At 40.5% G+C, this 22,058-nt stretch overlaps 1 protein-coding gene across 1 annotated transcript; it reads right to left on the reverse strand.

The window, feature by feature from the left end:
• Positions 1-1,292: 1,292 nt before the first annotated feature.
• On the reverse strand, positions 1,293-19,401 carry POMP (proteasome maturation protein). Its single transcript, XM_080660596.1, has 6 exons — positions 19,175-19,401; positions 16,781-16,878; positions 14,589-14,649; positions 9,798-9,899; positions 6,152-6,245; positions 1,293-2,281 (listed from the first exon to the last, which is right to left on the reverse strand). The coding sequence occupies exons 1-6, from the start codon at positions 19,175-19,177 to the stop codon at positions 2,214-2,216; spliced, it is 426 nt and encodes a 141-aa protein (XP_080516722.1). The 5' UTR covers positions 19,178-19,401; the 3' UTR covers positions 1,293-2,213.
• Positions 19,402-22,058: the final 2,657 nt, after the last annotated feature.

Here is a 22,058-nt window from a genome sequence, read left to right on the forward strand (position 1 = left end):
TCGACGCTCAACCACTGAGCCATGCTGGTCAGGCACAGATACTCTTCCTTTTTAGAAAATTTATTTTTATTGATTTCAGAGAGGAAGGGAGAGGGAGAGAAATATCAATAATGAAAGAGAATCATCAATTGGCTGCCTCATGCATACCCCCTACTGGGGATCGAGCCCAGTACCCAGGCATGTACCCTTGACCAGAATGGAACTGCAGGCCGACTAAAGCCAAACCAGCTAGACCTCAAATATTACTCTTATGGGTACTAATGGGCTATGGCTGTGGTTGGCAAATGTGGCTTGCGAGCCACATGTGGCTCTTTGGCCCCTTGAGTGTGGCTCTTCCACAAAATACCACGGCCTGGGCAAGTCTATTTTGAAGAAGTGGCATTAGAAGAAGGTTAAGTTTAAAAAATTTGGCTCTCAAAAGAAATTTCAATCGTGTACTGTTGATATTTGGCTCTGTTGACTAATGAGTTTGCCGACCACTGGGCTATGGAAACAAGGTAAAATATATATATCTGATTTTGCACTTAATTTGAAGTGTTATCACTGAAATCAATTACAGGTGTTTACTCTGAAAGGGTTATGAAGACTAAGGACTCAAATAATGATAATCGTTATTCAAAATTCAATTTATGGAATGCCTAGGAAATAGGTTAAACTGGAACCTGTTGTCAGTTGTATAATATTCACTAGAGGCCCGGTGCATGTAATTCGTGCACGCGGGAGGGGGGTGTCCCTCAGCCCAGCCTGCACCCTCTCCAATCTGGGACCCCTTGAGGGATGTCCGACTGCCCATTTAAGCCCAATCCCAGTGGGATCGGGCCTAAACGGGCAGTCGGACATCCCTCTCACAATCCAGGACTGCTGGCTCCCAACTGCTCGCCTGCCTGCCTTCCGGATTGCCCCTAACCGCTTCTGCCTGCCAGCCTGATCACCCCCTAACCACTCCCCTGCCAGCCTGATTGATGCTTAACTGCCATCCCCTGCAGGCCTGGTCACCCCTAACTGCCTCCCCTGCAGGCCTGGTCCCCCCCCCCCCCCCCCAACTGCTCTCCCCTGCAGGCCTGGGTCCCTCCCAACTGCCTTTCCCTGCAGGCCTGGTCGCCCCCAACTTCCCTCCTCTGCCGGCTTGGTCACCCCCTAACTGCCCTACCCTGCAGGCTTGATTGCCCCCAACTTCCCTCCCTTGCAGGCCTGGTCCCTCCCAACTGCCCTCCCCTGCTGGCCAACTTGTGGTGGCCATCTTGTGTCCACATGGGGGCAGCCATCTTGTGTGTTAGAATGATGGTCAATCTGCATATTACTCTTTTATTAGATAGGATAGAGGCCTGGTGCACAGGTGGGGGCCAGCTGGTTTGCCCCGAAGGGTGTCCCGGATCAGGGTGGGGGTTCCCTTGGGCGTGAAGCAGCCTGGGCGAGGGGCCTGTGGTGGTTTGCGGGCTGGCCACACCCCCTGGTGACCCAAACAGAGGCCCTGGTATCTGGGGTTTATTTATCTTTTACAATTGAAACTTTGTAGCCTGGAGCGGAGCCAAGCCTTCTGCTTGCTCCGTGGCAGCAGCCATTTTTTGGGAATTTATGTATCTTCTATAATTGAAACTTTATAGCCTTAAGCGGAGGCCTGGGCTGGCCAGGGTGTGCGGAAAGCTTGGCTTCCTCCATCGCCCAGGGCACCCCTAGCCTCCTGCTCTTTCCAGCTCCGTGGCTGCCGCCATTTCTGTTTGGGATTATTTATCTTCTATCATTGAAACTTTGTAGCCTTGAGTGGAGGCCTAGGCTGGCAAGGGCAGGCGTAAAGCTTGGCTTCCTCCATCTCCAGGGAAACCCAAGCCTCCCTCCTGCTCTCTGTGGCCGTAGCCATCTAGGTTGGGTTTATTTGCATATTCGCTCCTGATTGGCTCATGGGCGTGGCTTGTGAGTATAGCGGAGTAATGGTTAATTTGCATATTACTCTTTTATTAGATAGGATTAGCAACAATTTTTTTAAAGATACAGAAGGTTATTGTTTCAATATAATTCAGGAGTTTTAAAATCATCTCTAGTGCCTTCAACTCTCACATGGACGTAAATCAAAGACACAAATAATTTCCAATGATGATACTATGTAGGCTAAAATTCTCATGTGTCAGTACTTTTAATGTTGTATACATAAAATTATAGCAAAAATGACTATAAACAAGATGTAGCCCCTCCATTTCCATGGTCAGCTCAGTGCATTACAGTAAACCAAGTTTATATTCCACCATCAAGTGTGGTTCTCCCATTAGTTCACTTTGAGATGGGTCTGAAAACAAACAGAAACACATATTAAAGATGCTCAAAACAAGATAAATTAAGTGATTACACTCACATGAAAATCTAGAACAAGTGAAATTAATCTCAAGGGACAGAAAACAGACCAGTAGTGTTGCCTGGGGCCAAGAGTGGGGAGGGACTGACTGTAAAGAAGCCAAGAACTCCTTTGGCTTTCCAGATGCCTCTAGGAACAAGCTCTAATTAAGAGATGAGGCAATCTCTTAATCTAAATTGCAAAAACATTTTCTCTATTGTTTTGTGCTCTGTTGCATGCACAAACATACACACAATCATAAATTAGAATTCTAGAGCAAGAAAATCTTAACAATCTTCACTCTCTTGTTTTTATGGATGAGTCAGACAAAAATTGTAACAGTCATAATGCACATAAAACAGCTGTTAAAATTAATATGAAAAGTAAGCTTCCTAGAAACAAATAAAGCCTATTTTCTTTTTTACCTCCTACTCAACATAGGAATAGAAACAGAAACAGAATAAACCCCCCAAAAACGGTAAAATCAGTTTGTAAATGTAAGTATCCGTTCATATTAAAATAATGATTACCAAGAGTTAACTGATCAATTTGGATGTTCCTCACTGGGTCTCCTAAGAGATTGGAGATTATGCAGACTGTATCAATTCAGCAATCTAATCTTGATTCTCCACAGTTGTCACTCAACAAAACAGCCTTAGGAACAACTAAAACTGCTACAATTACTAATAAACTGCTAGGTATATAGCAGACATTCAAAATCTTAACTTAAATGTTTGCACATGAGTAGAAAGAATAAGCAAAGATATCTGCTGTAGTCCTGCTTTGTGTTAATGAGAAAAACAGAAGCACACATCAATAAATGCATACTGTAAGACACACAGTATTATGCCAATGCTAAAAAATAAACAATGCCAAATATTTTCTGACAACATGTTTGTATGAAGATACGCAGGAGGGCATACACGAATAATAGCAGGTAACCAGAGAATGAGGGAGAGAAATGAGTAAATACGGAGGACCTGAGTTTGGGCTATATTATTTTAAATTTATAAACAAACAATATAGTCATTTAGATAACTACAATTTCCTTTAAACTTTGTTTTAAGCTTTTGACTTTAATAAAATATGTACTTGTTAAATAAATAACTTGCCCCTGAAGACAGCATACCACGTGAGAAAGGCACTGGCCTGTGTTTCCAGTGCCTGCTATGCCATGAGCTCGCTGTGAGACTCTGGGCAGGACCGAGCCTCTGGCTCAGTTACTTATCTTAAAGTGAGTGAGGGTCTACACTGAATGGAAGGCCCCTTTCAGCATTAAGGAAGAGCCTATATTTTACTTTACTCTTGCCCTCCTCACATGCCCTTCCCTTCCTTGTAAAATGTACAGATTGTTCTTGGCCAAGAACTTCACAGATGAGTGAGCAATGCCCTCATAGCCTCCAACACATTACAAAACATAAACTGGAGAAATACACAGATTTCCACTGGGTTTAACAGTCCTCAGAGTTCAGATTAACAAACCACTCCCTCATTGTAGACATAAAAATTCCTCCTGGGTCAGCTGATGAGAATGTGATGAGCAAGAGCTTGCAACACTTACTAGGGTTCAAGCACTTCAAAGGCCCCAGCTCTCACAGGTTTGTATTTAAGTTGAAACAACAAAGAAGAAAAATACCAGATAATTGCTGTGCAAAGAATTAAAGTGAGGTGACAGAGTGAATGGGGACGACTTTAGACTCTAGACTGGATAGTCAAGGAAGGCCTCACCAAAGCAGTAACATTTAAACTGGGATCTGAAAATGAGGGGGGAGGTGATATTCTAAGCACAGCAGAGGCAAGGTCCTAGGGTAAAGCCATAAACTGCCATATTGTGCAGTCACAGTTCCCACAAAGGGGAAATTACCCAAAGTGCCATGCAGTGGTCTCATCCTGACAAAAATCACCTACCTAATCAGGGGATCTTTCCAGCTCATATCTACCTTAGAGAGATGCAGGATGAATACAAAAAGATGTCCACAAGATAGTAAACTTTTTAAATGTGAAATTATATCACATCACTGATTAAAAGCATTCAATGGCTTTCCATTGCATTCTCAATCAACTTCTACAAAGCTCTGGCTCCTCCTAGCTTTTCAAGCTGACCTCATTCCACTTTCTACCTTTCCCAAAACATTCCAGCCACATGGGCCTGCTTAACATATTCATATGTGCATTGGGAGACAATTCTCTATAGATCTCTCATGATTCTTAAGTCTTGGAGGCAGATGCACAGCTTGCCTTTGTTCTAGACTCTTTCCAAGGCTATTTCTAAAGTAAACAGCCTCAGAACACAGATCTTGTCTCCCCTGGAGTATAGAACAGGCAGACTGATTGCCTATTACAAAGATTCAGGTGCCCTGACCTGGGGTGGGTTCCTCTTCCTGTAACAAAATACACAGTATATGCAGGCATCATCTGACCCTCTTCTTGCTGTCTGGTGGAAACTGGGGCTCAGGACACCAACAGAAAAGGTGATACTCTGGCTACTGCTACTGCTGTGATAAATTATCCTTTGTCTCTAGGAGTCTTGTCTTCTGCCAGTATCCCTGAAACTATGGCAGGCTTGTTAGCTTGTAAGCAGGATAAGCATCATAAACCCTTCAGAGTATTTCAGCTGTTCTCAGGTAGAAGACCCTGAGCATAACTGCTTCTTCTCCCTGACATATTCTTTCCTCTCCTTATAGATGAAATATCTTTTAGGAATCAACTTATGTGTCATATTCGCAGAGGTGCCTGCCTCTTCTACCATAAAAAAATAAACAACTCTATCCCTATCCTTTTTATTCCTAGAATGTAATCACAAGTTTGTGTTTTATCTGTTTAATGTTTACCTCCCTCATTAGAAAATAAATGGTTTTTTTACCACTATATTCAGAGCCTAGCCAAGAGCCTGACACATGTATTTGACTGCTGAATAAATGCTCAGTAAATTCCACTCCCTTCTTTACACAGAATCACAGAAGCTGACTTTTAAATGAATGCACTTATAACTAGTTAAAAGATAAGAATATATAGACTTGAACTATCACCTTACTGATTTTAAATGAGGTCCAAATTTAATGTCAAAGCTTAGGAATTCCAGGCCCCATCATTTAAAAACGCTCCCTCAGGGAAGATTCGCAGAGGAGGTTCACTAGACTTCTTTTGTGTCCACAGCATTTCCTTACCGGACATCAGCAGTCAAGCAAAACTAGTATAATTTAATCCTGTTGGGTTTTGCATTTCTCCTGAACTGCTGAAGCATAGTGAGTAGAAGCAATACTAGACAGAATTATATTTGTTTACCTTCCTCAGAACCAGAAAAAAATAGAGGATGCTATAATTAATAGAGGATGCATGTGTTGTTCTTACTGAAAAGTTATGTATCTCTTACTAATACAATTATGCAGGGAATTTTGTTAAAGATGATAGTCTTCTTTCCTACTCACCATCTATAAAAGCAAAACAATTATTTGGGGGGTGGCAGATATTCTTTAAAGAAAACTTTTATTTTTTTAGTTGTTTTAAAAACTAGTCATAGCCCACAAATGAGAACACTGAAACAACAATATTGTTTACATTACCTTAAGTATATTGTATTAGATTCATATATTAGATTTTATCCTCAGGAGAGGAAATGAATGACATGATTATAGCCTCAGAACTCCACAAAAAATTTTCACTTTTAAAACCAGTTAAAAAAAAATTATTACCATTAAATTGTACCTTACTGCAGTGACTAACACGTGAATCCAATCAACAGCCAGCCTCATGAGGACTAGGATGCTGGGTTTTGTTTGCTGCTGCTGCCTTGCACATTATTGGGTTCTAGAAAAAGTTGCTTACCATTAAGAATATCTTCAAATCCAATAGTCTCATCATTACCCCTCAAAATATCCAGTGAAAGGTTTGAGCTTGGAAGAAATGGAAGACGCTGAACCTTTGGGAAAAGTATGAAAGGGCAAGATCAGAGAAAAAAAAAAAGGTGGGGGGAATGTATAATCTAATTTTATGTTTTTCATTCTTTATTTGTAAAATCCACAAAACTAAGTGTTAATTTAACCAGTGTGGAGGAAAATAAACCATTCATATTTTAGGTCCAAACCCAGTTTTTAAAAATTCCTCAAAATATGTAGACACTGAAATTGTACTTTTATAATCCTGTCAGGTTTGCACATATTTGGGGGCTTTGCTTCTGCTCAGGACAAGCACTGCATATACCATCTGATGAAATGCCAAATCCCAGAGCCTAACACTATATCTAGTTTCTAATAAAGGTAGGATGATCAAATCCCTGAAGAAATTCCAACTCAGGGACAGCATTATTTTACTTAGTAAACTGATTACTTCATTTTGTACATTCTGTATTGCTTATAATACAAAGGTAAGTTATGACCCTTTCAAACAGTAGTGATAATCGGAAAGGTAGATCAAACTCATTTGTGGGGCCTTTAAAACACACAATACTATTTTGAATGAGTGTTATCTACTTTTTCAAGTGTTAAGTATACCACATTCGTGTACCTAAGTATAGTGGAGAAAGTCCGGGCATGGAGTCAGAGAGATCCGGATTCCAATTATGACTCTAACTACTCACCAATCCTAGGGCTTTGCATAAGTTACCTCATCTGTCTAAACCTGTTTCCTTGTCTGTGAAATAGGATTACACCATCTCCCTCTCAAACTTGTAGTATGGTGGCACATAGCTGGTACTCAACAAACCTTAACGTAGCCAAACCAAATTTTCAATTTTTCTGTTCTTCGTCAATTGTCTGGCAGTTATAATTTGAATCAATGCAGACAATTTTGGATATTGCCGAAAGAATACCAAAAAAGTAATAGATGGTCAGTAACTAAATAATACTAGTATTTTAAAGTAATAACTTCAGAATATAAGGAGACAGTTAATACTTTTTTCCACCCAAGAAAAATATATGCAGGGTGCAGGGTGGAGGGGATCAATGGGGAAAAAAATACAAAGGTAATACTTTCAACAATAAAGATAAATTAAAAACAAAAATAAATATATGCAGACTAAAAATCTTTTTAATTACTAATGGCCTATAGTTATTTCTTTGTGATATGGAATAATTTCTCTAGCTTATCAAAACTAGAAAAAAAAATAGTGTGGTGGGGGATATAAAAAGAAGAGGAAAAAACAGAAATGAAGCCTGTAAATTAAACCAGACAGTAAGGGGGATGGTAGGTACAATTTGACCAGAGATATAACCCTGAGAAAGCATCAAACGTAGGGATGAGCAGGCAGTGGTTATACATCCCGACAAGCAAGAACTGCAATAATATAGGGATCAGACCACAAGAACCAAAATCCCGAACAAAGATTTTTGGATTAAATGGCGTTAAAAGCTTAGGCCCAAAATATCAGCAATATGTAGCTGGAATATGAGTAGTAGGAGCATAAAAAAAATTTAACAATTTTGTGCAAAAGCATGTATTTCATTTGATCTGCAAAATAATCCTAATAACTCCAAACTGTTCTCACTGCTAACTCTATTTCACATTAAAATCAAACACATGACTTAAGGTTGAAAAAGGTCTCTAAGTTCTCAAGACTAGTAGGTGGTGGAGCCAAGAGTGACATCCAGGTTATTCTGATGTAAAGCCATAAATGCTCTTTTAGAGCTTTATCCTTGGAAAAATTCTAAAACAGCTTTTAGAATGACAGTGATGGCATTAATAGGATCTATTGAAAAAGACACAATTTCAGCCAGGTGAGAGAAAGGAATCCACCATAGCAGAAAGAACATGTGCAAAAGCCAAAGGAGAAAGCACAAAATTAGTCAGGATAATGCAAGTAGCTGAGGAGGCGATGGAGCATGGTGAAGAGCAAGGAGAAGGCAATTCATGACCAGAGCCACATTAAGGAAGTGGGTTTTACCCACTTTTAGGGCAAAGTGAGGGTAGTGACATGATCAGATTTATGTTTCACAAAGATTATTCTGGCTAGAGTGTGGAGTGGTAAGCAGCAGGGGTGGGTGTTGCCATAATGCTGATTAAGCATAGTCAGGGTCAGACCCCACGCAGCTGCAACGGTAAAAAGAGGTAACTGACTGGATGTTGGAGGGTGGGGGTGGCGGGTAAGGTGCTAGGTGAGATAATCAAGGCTAATGTTCCAATTTCTACCTTAGGGAAAATCTCTGTTCATATATAATAAGGAGTATGTGAGAAACAATGAGTTATTCTGTACTTGAGTGAAATTTGAAGTGCCTGGGGGATTCCCAACTGGAGAAGCCTATAGGTTTATAGCTCAATGATAACTAAAATCATAGAAATAGATGGGAAATAAGATGAGGAGAGGACTAGAAATGGGTACTAACAAAACTGATATTTCAGGGAACCAAATAAACAAAAGGAATTTCTATAGCAACAGCTAAGAATGAGGCTTCAGAGAGGAGGAGAACATCAGGAAAGAACAGTGTGCTAAAGCCAAGGCGAGAAGGCAGGCGACATTAGTGTTGCATACCACAGGGAGGTCAGCAAAACGAGGGCATAACAATGTCCACTGCTCACGAGCAGTTTCTGTGGTGTGTGTGATGAGAGCCAGAGAATCGTAGATTGAGTGAACATGAGCATATGTAGCAATGTAGGCAACTTTAAAAGAATATATATATCTTTATTGATTTCAGACAGGAAGGGAGAGGGAGAGATAGAAACATCAATGATGAGAGAGAATCGTTGATCAGCTGCTTTCTGCATGCCCCCACCAGGGAAAGAGCCAGCAACCCAGGCATGTGTCCTGACTAGGAATCAAGCCAGCAACCTGGACATGCACCCTGACGAGGAACTGTGACTGCCTGGTTCATAGACTGACAATCACTGACCTACACTTGCCAGAGCTATGTAGACAACTTTTTTAAGCTCAACTTGCAAAAGCATACTTAGTCAGAGACAAGTTGCTATAAAGGAATTTGAGATTGATACAATTTGTGCTTTGTTTTAAAAGACAGAGGTTCAAATATATGTAAAAGCTGCTGTGCTCCAGCAAGCAGAGAGAGGCTGGAGATAATCAGCTATGGAAAGGATCCACAAAAAAGGAAGTCCCTGAAGTAGTGTGACGTGACAATTCCAGAACGTGGGGGACAGTTCTTACATTCTTGGAAGGCCATTTCTAAAGATCTTACTCCTAAGCAACAGGTATACTCAGGTATCTACAAAAATGCCTACTTGACAGTTCTACTTGGATAGTCCCACAGGCATCTCAAATTCAACCCTCCAAAAGAAAAAACATGAAACTGGATGCAATTAGGTTTTCAGACACTGAGCCCATAATTTGAAGTTTTCCATTTAATGGTTTTTGGTTTTCTTTTCTATATAAAATAGGAATCGAGGTCATGTCCTAAAAGGGGGAAAGTAGAATAGATTGTAGGGGAGAAGGTCAGGTTTGTACAGCTGTTATTAAAATAGAAGAGTCATTCCAATCAGTATCAACACACATGTGGGATACATACATAACTGACACACATACACTCACCTGTTGCACTGCCTTGAATTCCATTTGCAATTTTAGTGGAGCAAATAGACCCTGGATGTTTCTCAGTGTGGAAAAATTCATTTTATCTTGGTTGAGCTGGAACTACATAAGACAGCAATGTAATTGTATTTTTAGTTATTTTAAATCCTAACCCATTTTTTTTTTATTGATTTTTAGAGAGAGAGAGAGAGAAAACCAAAGAGAGAGAAACATTGATGGTTGCCTTCTGTATACTCCCAGACCAGGGATCGAACCCTCAACCTAGGTATGTGCCCTGACTGGGAATCAAACCCATTACCTTTTAGTGCACAGGACGATTCTCCAACCAACTGAACCACCTGGCCAGGGCAGCAATATAATTGAAAATGGTACACTCAACATTCTGCATTCAAAACAGTTAGCACTGATACACATGTAACACAATACTTAGATGAAGAGTTTTAATACCCATAACTGAAATAAAAACAAAATACTTTTACTAATTTCTTGAACAAATATTCAGATATATATGTCTATATTTTATCCAGCATGCAGGTATACTTCACCAGTGTAAAATTATCACTTAAAGTTTGGATTTACAAAACTAATAAATTAAAGAATATCTTTCACATTGCAGAAGTATATTCACAAAGCATAGTAACAGTTCAGTACCTTTGGTTATAATTACCACAAAACTGGTAGAGCAAAGGAAGGGTATAAATAATCTGAGATCCAAAAACAGTTACATACAGTGAGAAAAATTAATAGTGAATTTCCAAGTACGAAAGTGCTTATCTCAAAAGATTTCATAAAGAAATAATCAGATCCATTACACCTCCCTGTTAATGAAACTACAATGTTTGAATCCACTTTTGGAAATAACTGATTCTTGGCGGGGGAAAGAGGAACCCAAATCTCTGAACAATTTGTATTGGGTATAACTAAGCAATTTTTTTTTTTGAACCATGATTTTATTATTTCTAAAAAACTTTTATCACAATTCAATGTATTTCAGGCAAAAGGAATCAATTTGATTTTTGGATTCTAAAACATAGTTTCCCAAAATGGCTCTTAAAAACAGTGTTTATGACATGCAAACAGACAGCTGCAGAGATCTGTCTGAGCTAATGAGGTAAAGTGACATCTGTGACTTTTTACTACACTGTACTCTTTTTAAGATTTTTTAAGTCCTCAGTAAAAAAGGTAACTCAAAAATCTATTAAGAGATTAGTAATCACTTGGGGCATGATCTGGGGGCCATATATAAGAAGTTTGAAGGTAAGATATCTAGCAATATGGTTTTTAATTACTTTAGCTTAACGGCAAAATTCTGATGGATGGTCCAAATTTTGGTCCACATTTAGGGAAAATCTGAAATATTTTATTATGAATATATGACCTGAAATTCCACTTGAAGGGTCTCCTTTAAATATTGAGTTATGCTGCCCGGCTGGTATGGCTCAGTGGTTGAACTTTGACCTATGAACCAGTAGGTTTGATTCTGGGCACATACCTGGGTTTTGGGCTCCATCCCTGGGGGAGTTGGGGGTAGGAAATGCACATGCAGGAGGCAACTGATCAATGATTCTCTTTTATCATTGATATTTCGTTCCCTCTCCCTTCTGTCTGAAATCAATAAAAATATATCTTTAAAAAATATTGAGTTATCCTCTTAATAGAATTTTATGTAGAAAAGTTCAATTGATAAACTTTGATAAATATACCTACCTTGTAATGTGTTATCAAACTGCAATTACCAATCAACATTATCTAATTATTTGCAACCATATGCAAAATTAAAATTAAGACTCTATGGCAATAAACAATAAAACAGAAAAAATAGTTTACTCTGGAGACAGACTATATATATATGTTATATAATCTAGTTGGGAAGATATTACACATAGATCAGGGCTTCTCAACTCGGCACTATTAACATCTTGGGCCAGGTAATTCTTTGTTGCAGTGGGTGTAGACTGTCCTGTGCATTGTAGGATGTTTATCAGCATCCCTGGCCTTTACCCAATAGATGCCAGTACCTAGGAACCTTCCCCCAGATACCACTTGTGACAACCAGAAACTACCAAATGTCCCCTGGGGGGCAAAAAACATCCCTAGTTGAGAACCACTAGTACAGATAATGGTCATCTTCTTCACTTTCACCACTGTAGTTCCAATCATGGAGAGCTACTATAAGCCAGCATATGCTGAGGGATGGGCTATATAACTCCACTTTACTGATAAGGAAGGAAACCAAGACTTAGAGAGATTAAGCTACTTGCCCAAGTTTACTTAGCTAGTAAGGAATATAATGCCAAGCATTTAAACTTCTATATAGTTTAATTACACAACCCATGCTAAAGGACTTACAATCCTATATAATGAAAGGCTAATATGCAAATCAACTGAACAGAACGACCGGTCGCTATGATGCGCACTGACCACCAGGGGCAGACGCTCAACGCAGGAGCTGCCCCTTGGAGGTCAGTGCGCTCCCACCGGGGGAGTGCTGCTCAGCCAGAAGCCAGGCTCATGACTGGCGAGCACAACGGTGGTGGCAGGAGCCTCTCCCACCTCAGCGGCAGCGCTAAGGATGTCTGACCGCAGGCTTAAGGCCTGCTCCCCGCCATCAGTCGAACATCCCCCGAGGGTTCCCGGACTGCGAGAGGGCGCAGGCCAAGCTGAGAGACCCCCACCCCCGAGTGCACACATTTCGTGCACCGGGCCTCCTAGTGGATAAGTGCCATAGAATTTCAAGGGAGAAACTGCCATTAAGCTGGTTAAGTTATTAAGACAACATAGAGTCAATAGGTATAAGCTGAGTCTCAAAAGATCTACAAATTTTTAGACTCTTCACCATTTTGGCCAGTCTCACTCAGATGTCTCAAAGTTTCTCTTAACATATATTGCTCAAAACTAAACCAATATTCCACATCTAATAACCAAATTAATACTTAGGATAATGAAGGGTATAATCTCCCTTGATTTGAGCTCCATTTATTATTAATAAAGTCCAAGATTGCATTAACTGTTCTTTTCAGTGGCTAACATAATCTGCTGGCTTATAATAACCATAGTCAAGTTTTATGTACCAAGTCTATTTACCCCATCTGAATGTTTATAATTTCATTTTTTGAACCCAAATGCAAAATTTCACATTCCCCTGTGTAAGTGGTTTTTTGACTTTTGGCTTAGTCCTTTGATCTATTTTGTCATCTGATGTAGTTCACTAATTCACTAAAATTAGCTATCCTTATCAGTTTTCTTCTTCCATGGTTAGTTTACACGCCTTCCATGGTTAGTCTCATCTCTGACAATCTTCTTACAACTTCTGAGCATGAAACTAGAATGCACTTAAACTAAGAGACATTTTGTTTTCTCATCTAATTGAAACTTCAATTTCACCATCAAATTATTTGTTCTAATGTTTCTTACACAAAGATCTTTTCTCTTACTAAAGAGGAAGAAAGAAAATATGGAATAGGTCAGCTTTCTGGGTGACAGTACACCATGTTCCCCAAATAGTAATGCTTTCTTCTTGCTCTGAAAGTGTATTTAAAAGCCCTCTATACCAGCAGTGGCCAACCTTTCAGACCTCACGGACCACAGGTTGGCATCCACTGCTCCAAAAGCTTCCTTAAACCAGCAGTTGCCAACCTTTTGGACCTCGTGGACCTGGTTGGCGACCGCTGCTCTATACTGCCTAAAGAATATCTGTACAGGCTACATGCTCTTTGATAATGACCTTTCCCCATCTACTTAACTGGAGAATATTGGCCTAAAACTATTCTAATGTCCCCTCCTCAATAAAGCCTTCCACAATCGCTAAGCACAGGTGGTGCGTCATTCTTGGTCCTCTAAGCATCTTATGGAGCCCCAATCCACTACTTATCCTCCTATTTAAATTTTCAACCCCTTAAGGTTAGGGATTATGTCATATTCATCTGTGTACATACTGTGCCTAGTAAGTGGATATGTCCCTCTGTAACTTGGAGAAGCAAGGTTTGAGAAAGAAGTCAAGGCTAGAGATAGGGACTTGGAGGTCTCCATCAAAAAATGGCAGGAGAAAAATTTAAAATGGGATCATAAAATGAAAAAAAAATAAAAAAGAGGAATGGAGAGGTAGACTGACCTTTAGAAATATCCGCCGAAACCGGTTTGGCTCAGTGGATAGAGCGTCGGCCTGCGGACTGAAAGGTCCCGGGTTCGATTCCGGTCAAGGGCATGTACCTTGGTTGCGGGCATGTCCCCGGTAGGGGGTGTGCAGGAGGCAGCTGATGATGTTTCTAGCTCTCTATCCCTCTCCCTTCCTCTCTGTAAAAAATCAATAAAATATATTAAAAAAAAAAAAAAAAAAAAAAAGAAATATCCATAAAAAAGAGAAGAATGTAGCCCTAACCAATTTGGCTCAGTGGATACGTTGGCCTGTGGACTGAAGGGTCCCAGGTTCGATTCCGGTTAAGGGCATGTACCTTGGTTGCGGGCACATCCCCAGTAGGGAGTGTGCAGGAGGCAGCTGATCAATGTTTCTCTCTCATCAATGTTTCTAACTCTCTATCTCTCTCCCTTCCTCTCTGTAAAAAATCAATAAAATATATTTTTTAAAAAAGAGAAGAATGTATAGAAAGGGAAACTTTAGTGAAGCAGTATAAGGATAAACAAAGCATACTCTACAAAAATATTGAAAATAAGGTGCCATACTCTTTGTGGTCAAATGCTCCATCCAGAATTATCTGAATAAATAAAACCACAAATGTTATTATTAAAAGCATTTTCTACCAGAGGATAAAAATATACTGTTAACATACTTACATTTTTTTCTGATAATTCAAGAGGATGACTGGGCAAAAGTTCATTTTTCACACAAGAAAAACTGAAAATAAACATTTAAAAGAGAGGTTATGTATCACTCAATACTTACAGCTTAAAATCACATCTATCAAAGGTATAACTACAATGGAATGGCACAAGGGATTTTGGGGGAAATAATGAAACTTCTCTCTCTTGACAGGAAATGACACATGTATTAAAATTCATATAACTACTCACCAAAAGGGGGGAAAAAAGGTCAAATTTTAAAAAGTCAAATTTACTGTATGCTAATTGTTTTAAAATGCATCTATTATGAATATCTGGGGTCCACATTTCAATTCACTAGAGAGATCCTTCTAAAAAATGGTGTTAAATGATGCATGGTATCTAGAGGAAATTTCATAAAGTATGTTTTTCACTATTACCCTTATGACATGCTTTTGTATTACATAAAATATCTAAGTCTCTTCTGCTCAGGTCCAATGTGTATTCAATATTTAATGTGTCTTTAATAACATATGTCAAACAACATGTTTGACATTTACTGAACACCTCTATGTACAAAGTACTATGTTAGGTGATACACAGCTAGAACCAGGCCACTGGTCTTCATTACACTAGATACATAAAGATGACTATCTTATTGTCCAAAACAGAATTTGTGAACTGAAAGAAACCTTAGAAATCACACAATAATTTACTGATGTTTTCTTTATATTAGCGGTCACCAACTTTTCAGACCTCACAGACCACCAGTGATCCGCGGAACACCAGTTGGCGACCGCTGCTCCAAAGAGTTTCTTAATCCAGCAGTTGCCAACCTTTCGGACCTCACAGACCACCAGTGATCCGCGGAACACTGGTTGGCAACTGCTACTTTATACAAACTATTATCCTAAAAGTGGAATGTGAAAATGGTCCTGCTCGTGGTAATCTTACAGTATAATCAGAAAGAAAAAATCCTATATAATAAAAGCCTAATATGCAAATCGACTGAACGGTGGAACAACTAGTTGCTATGACGTGCACTGACCACCAGGCAGACGCTAAATGCAGGAGCTGCCCCCTGGTGGTCAGTGCGCTCCCACAGGCGGAGCGCCTCTCCGCCAGAAGCCGGGCTCACAGCTGGTGAGCACAGAGGCAGCACTAAGGAGCAGCAAGCAGGCGGGCAGTAAGGAGCGAGGGGTCCCACACTGCAAGAGGGCGCAGGCAGGGCTGAAGGGATGGACGGATGGATGGACACACACACACACACACACACACACACACACACACCGACAGTGCATGAATTTCATGCACTGGGCCTCTAGTAAATACATAACAAATCATCAGGACTTGGTTACTGGCTACCTTATGAATTTGATTATACTATAAATCAAATTGTATCTCCAATTCCAAAGGCTATATACTGCACCTTTCACTACAAAATGGAAAGATAATAATGAGGCATTCTGTCTGTAACCAGACACCATTAGAATGCCATTCCATTACAGTACAACCTAAACACCTTAAAATTAGATATAAAATTCAAAACACAGAATGTGGTGGGGAGGGCATTATTATTTGATTAAGTAGAAAAGCAACCTGCCAAAAAGAACATAGAAACCTAGAAACCTAAACATAGAAACATAAAGGAAACTGAGAGAAGGACCACAACTGTATGCTAAAAGCTATAAAGTGAAACACTCCAATAGTTAATAAGTTAATAAAATGGTTCTCCAAGTTATAAAGAGCAAAGTGAAGAATCCTACTAAATCATGTTATTGGGTAACGACTCCTAGGAGGATGCCCTAACCCCGTGGTCAGCAAACTGCGGCTCGAGAGCCACATATGGCTCTTTGGCCCCTCGAGTGTGGCTCTTCCACAAAATACCACAGCCTGCGCGAGTCTATTTTGAAGAAGTGGCGTTAGAAGAAGTTTAAGTTTAAAAAACTTGGCTCTCTAAAGAAATTTCAATCGTTGTACTGTTGATATTTGGTTCTGTTGACTAATGAGTTTGCCAACCACTGCCCTAGCCTACTACTCTGATAAGGCACTTCTTCAGCTATAGAAAACATCTAAGCCTCCACTCCCCTCCACCCCCAAGTAAATATATATTTAGGGCCTAGCAAAATATTTAAAGAATATCATGAAAAATAATTTCCAGAAATAGTTTATTATAACAAAGTCAAAGTCACAATTCCCCCATATACCCTTTTCGAAGAAGATCATGACTTTCAAAAGGTCCACTTGCTGATAACTCAGTAACTGGAATACTGTCCTTTAGCTGAGATCCAAGTCCTCTGGTATTCTGTAACACAAATGAAAAAACAGTATTAAATATAAAAAATTCAAAAAGCCCATACTGAACATCTAAGGAAAAATCATGGTTTAAGCACTAGAGAGAAAAAAAATAAGGTCTCTGCCCACAAAGAGCCCAGTCTAGATAATCACAATGAGCATTATACTAGAGTGACACACATGGTACAAGAATATGAAATTTATGGGTAGGAAGGATTCCTGAGTTATTTCTGAATGCTGTCAGATCAAAAGGCATTCCAGGAAAAAAAAGAACATGAGAAAAGGTATAAAAATATAAATGATGAAGCAAGTAAGGCAGAAGGTTCAGTTTTATTCTGATATTGATAGAGAGCTTCTGAAGGGTTCTGGTAAATTGTCACCCTATACATTTATATAATAAAATATTTAATCATCAAATATTTGCTAAGCATCTACTATATGGCAGGTACTCTTGCTATATGCCAAAAATACATGTCTACCTTCCAGGGTTTAGTCTGAAGATAGATTAGACAAGCAAATAAAATGTAATAAATGTAAAACACAAGATGCTGATTTTATGTTTTGTTAATCCTCACCCGAGGATATTTTTCCATTGATTTTTAGAGTGGAAGGGAGGAAAGAGACAGAGACAAAGAGAAACATTGATGTGAGAGAGACACATCGACTGGTTGCCTCCTGCACGTGCCCTGACCAAGGCCTGTGATCCAGCCTGCAACTGAGGCAGTTGCTGTGGGCCAACACTGTATCCACTGAGGCAGACCAGCTAGGGCAGATGCTGACTTTAAATCACTAGTTGCTCAAGTTCAATATCCATGCAATTCTGCATAAAGATGTAAAAAAAGCTACAGGTAGTTTGGTATCAGTCTTATACTGTTCTAGGAGAAACTATTCTGAGAAACCAGCTTTTTAATTAATTTCTAAAATCATTAGTATATTTTATTTGGTCAGGTACTTTATACTGTCCAGGGTTTCTTCGACCTACCACCCTAGTCCAGGCTCTCACACTTGGATAACTTACACAGCACTCTACTGGGTCTTACTGCCAACACACTCTCCCATTTTCCAACTTTGCCTATCAAGGTTTTCCTAAAGCACAATCTCCCCCACAAACACTTTTAAAACCTTTCACTGGTTCATTAGTCTTGTCTGAAGAATGAAATCCAAAATCCTTAGCCCTGGAACTCAAGAATGTGCACAACAGGTTTCAACTCCCTTACACAGAAAGCATGGGGTCAATCAGGAAAAGGATCTGGAACTAGTGTGGACTGTCATTAACCTACTATGTAACTGTAATCAACCCATACAACTCTCTGGCCCTGTTTACTCATCTTTCCAAGTACCTTCCCAAACATACATCCCGTTACTTTTCTGCACATTCTCCTCCTCCCAGATTGCTTCACTGTAGTGACAAAAGGAAAGTTTCTATTATGCACAAAGAAACAGGGAATTATGATCTCTGTATTCTACTGTAATCATCTTCTCAATTACCTTCTGTAAAATATCAGGATTAGTAATTGATATTTCTAATTAAGTAGCAGAGGAAAACAAATCTATAAAAAATTAACTATCACTAGATACACTTGAGTGTTTTTAAAACCTCTTTACAATGATCAGCAATTTTCTAAATCTAGTCGTGGTACTCGTAACAGAGGCTGGTGATTCAGGGACTTTTCCAAACATCACAACTTTTAAGTTAAAAAGAGAGAAAGAGAAAGGGGAAGGGGGTGGAGGAGATGCACTAACAATACTGACAAATGGGAAGTAGCAACTGCTTGGCTTTTTCCCCTCCAACATCTGGCATAACACATGCTCCCAAAAACGTTTGTAGAGTAAAGCTGAGTGATAAAAATGAGCCCTATAGTTGTGGGTTTGTTATGAAGTCAGTCCAAAGGGTCGCGGGGGGAGAGGAGAATCTGGGCTCCCAAAGGTTCTCCCCTCTGGGGACGGGCAGCCGGCAACGCCACACACAGAGGTTGCACTTTCGATATGTCATTTCCAGTTTCGCGCCAACTACAAGGAAGGGGTCGGGGTCTGCTAGGGGACAGGAGGACAAAAACCGAAAGAACAGAAGGTGCTGGAAAAGGATGAAGCCGAAGCACTAGCCGCGGGGCCTGCACCGGAGTCCGGCCCGCGCGACAGCCACGAACGCCCAACCCTATGACTCAACAGATCCCGGTGGCCCAGGCCAGTCTCATCCTCCTGCCACAGACGCCGCACCGGGGACCGGCTGGGAGGCGGTGGCCTGGTCCCGCCGGGCCACGGCCCCAAGCTCGCCGGGAACTCGGGTCACTTGGGGGTCCACTCACCATCTTTAGCTCACTCTGCAAACAGTCTCTCGAGCCCGGTAGCGTCAGCCCGCCCCGCCGCTCACTTCCGTTTCCGGGGTTGCTCCCCCCTCCTCCCCATCCGCCGGAAGTGCGTCCGTCCGGGCGAGGAAGGAAGGAGGCTGCGGGTCGCCGGGAGGGACCCGCGCGGGGCCCGGGCTCCCACGCTCGCAGTCCCGGGGGACCGGGACCCAGAGCGCAGTGAGGGTGTGACTGCGAGGAGGGCGGGCCGGGACCCGGTGTGCCCCGGGAGGGAAGCCCGGACCTCCGCTCTGGTATAATAAACACCAAACGTTCGTGCAGCTGACGTTGAGCGCCGTGCTTCGGAGGATGCAGCGTCTTATTTAATACAACACCTCTTGGATAGATACTGTTTTTCATGAGGGTACACCAGGCATAGATGGGATGAGTGAGTAGCCTGCAGTCGTTCAACAAGTAAGGCAAAACTGGAACACAGGCTTTTTAAGTTGTGGTTTAAAATCATGTATTGAAAGCCTGCCATGTTCAGGACCCTGTGCTGAGGCTAAGAAAACAAACGACCCAGGCTGATGTGGTTCCTGGGCTACTGGAGCTGAGGAACTGTTGGGGATGGGAAGGGTGAAAACGAATTAAGTACGAAAATTACTGGCATATATTGGACTCTTACTCTATTGTAAGAGTTATAAGTGCTTTAAGTGAACTATTTCCTTTAAACCCTTAATCTTTTGAAGTGGGTACTACTATTACTTCAATTTTGCTGGTGAAGAAAGCAAGACAGAGAAGAATTTATAAAAATATGCCCAAGGAGCATGGCTGGCATGGCTCGGTAGGAGTGTAGTTCCCTACATGGCAGGTTCAATTCCCAGTCAGGGCACATACCTAGGTTGTGGGTTCCATCCCTGGCCCCAGTGGGGACCTATGCAGGAGGCAACTATACATGTTTCTCACATCAATGTCCCCCCGCCCCCCTCCCCCCACACACACACTTTATCTCTCTAAAATCCAAAGAAAATGCCCTCAGTTGAGGACGGAAATTTATATATATATATTCTTAAAGGACCCATAATCCTGTAATGGTATTGCCTAACAAATATAACATGATGGACTCATCCTCTGTCACCAAATGATGGAGCTAACTTAAGGAAGGAATCCTCAGGCTGATAGCCAAAGAATAAGAGTGAACTAGTTTGAAGTAGCAAAGTATATGAAAGGATATTACTGGCAGATTTGCTTATGCAAAAACTGAAGTGGGAAAGAAGGTCTATGTGGCTGAAGTAAGGGAGAGAGTAGTGTGAGCTGAGGCTGTAAGATGGAGCCAAGTTTATTATGGAGGCCCTTGTGCACCAGATTAAAGATGAGGCTTTATCTTTAAAAAGCCATTGAAGGATTTTAAGGAGGGAGGTGATAAAGTTTCATATGTTATGTACATTCAGTGCCATAGTCCGACAACCTTGAAGTTCTGCAGTAATCTAGATTTTAAATATTGTGCACTGCTGTCCTGATATGTCTGTTCAGAATATCCATGTTTACCTTGAGATTTGAGTTGCTGTTTCATTTGCATCTTTTTCCTTACACTCAGTTTTATCTAAGAAGCAATTTTAAAATTGTGACTTTTTTATAAATCATTTTAATGTTTGTTGATTGCTTGCAATTCAATCATTAAATATTAGTTGAGCATTTGTTTGGTACTAGAATCTAGAGCTACAGACGAGAAATGCATTTCCCTATCCTTGAGATGTTTTGATTTTCCTGGGGAATAGACATGGAAACAGACATTTAAAATGCAGTGTAGTAAATACTTAATAGAGATAGGAGCTGGGCCAGGAAGTGGTTGGGAACAGAGGGAAAATGGCATTTGAGGAAGAGGAAATATGGAAAGGCAGATTTGCAAAAGGGCTTGTTATAATCTGAACAATGAAGGGCCTTTGTGTGGTGTGCTGAGGTTTGGGACTTTTTCTTGAAGGAAATAGAATAATGGAGGTCTTTTCACAAACACTTGACCTTAAAAATTTATCCTGCTCGCAACATGAGGGATACACTAGAATTGGGAGAAACTAGGAGCCAGGATACCATTTAGAGCAGCGGTCGCCAACCTTTTGGACCTCACAGACCACCAGAGGTTGCAGTAGTCCAATAGAATGTTGCAATAGTCCAAGCCAGAGATGATAAAAGTGTACATTAATGTAGCACAGCATATTGAAAGATTTTGAGAAGCAGTGAAAAGTAGGGATGAACTTGAGAAATACGAGAATTCAAGAATAAGCTAGAAGAAGGGGAGCCTGCCATGGAGACAAAATAAACAGGTAAGAGGGGCAGAATGAAAACCAAATCCAAGTGCTCTGTTAGAATCCAAAGGGGAAGAAAGTGTTCAGAGGTTGACAAGTAGTTCTAAAGAGAGGTTAGAAAGTAATTTTAAAGTAGCTTCAAGCCCTGGCCAGTGTCTTTCAGTGGTTAGAGCTTCCACCTGCACACCAAAATGTCACTGGTTTGATTCCTAGTCAAGGCACGTACCTGGGTTGCAGGTGCAATCCTGCCTGGTCCAGGTGTGTGTGGGAAGTAACCAATCAATGTGTCTCTCACATTGATGTTTCTATCTACCCCCCTCCCCCTCCTTTCCACCCTCTAAAAAAAAAGAGCAATGGAAAAAATATCCTTGGGTTAGGTTTAACAAAAATAAGTAAAGTAGATTCAAAATGATCTTGAAGTTTTGAAAATAGGCATTTGGTAGCCACTATGAAGACAGTTTTAGTAGCGCAGCAAGGAGGAAAATCACTTTATTTTGAGTAGTATACATCCATATATGGTATATATATTCATTTAAAAGGGGTTGTTACAGTATTAACTAATACAAGGCAGTGTTAAATATGATGAAAATTTAAAAATTAGA

Source organism: Plecotus auritus, assembly GCF_963455305.1.
Source record: "Plecotus auritus genome assembly, chromosome: 3".
NCBI lineage: Eukaryota > Metazoa > Chordata > Mammalia > Chiroptera > Vespertilionidae > Plecotus > Plecotus auritus.

Excerpts from the sequence above, each read along its gene's own strand:
- POMP (XM_080660596.1), bottom strand. Across the intron at positions 9,900-14,588 it reads TTGAATTATCAGAAAAAAAT|TTCCAGCTCAACCAAGATAA; the intron begins GTAAGTATGTTA and ends TGTCTTATGTAG. Across the intron at positions 2,282-6,151 it reads ATTTGAAGATATTCTTAATG|ACCCATCTCAAAGTGAACTA; the intron begins GTAAGCAACTTT and ends GTTTGTTTTCAG.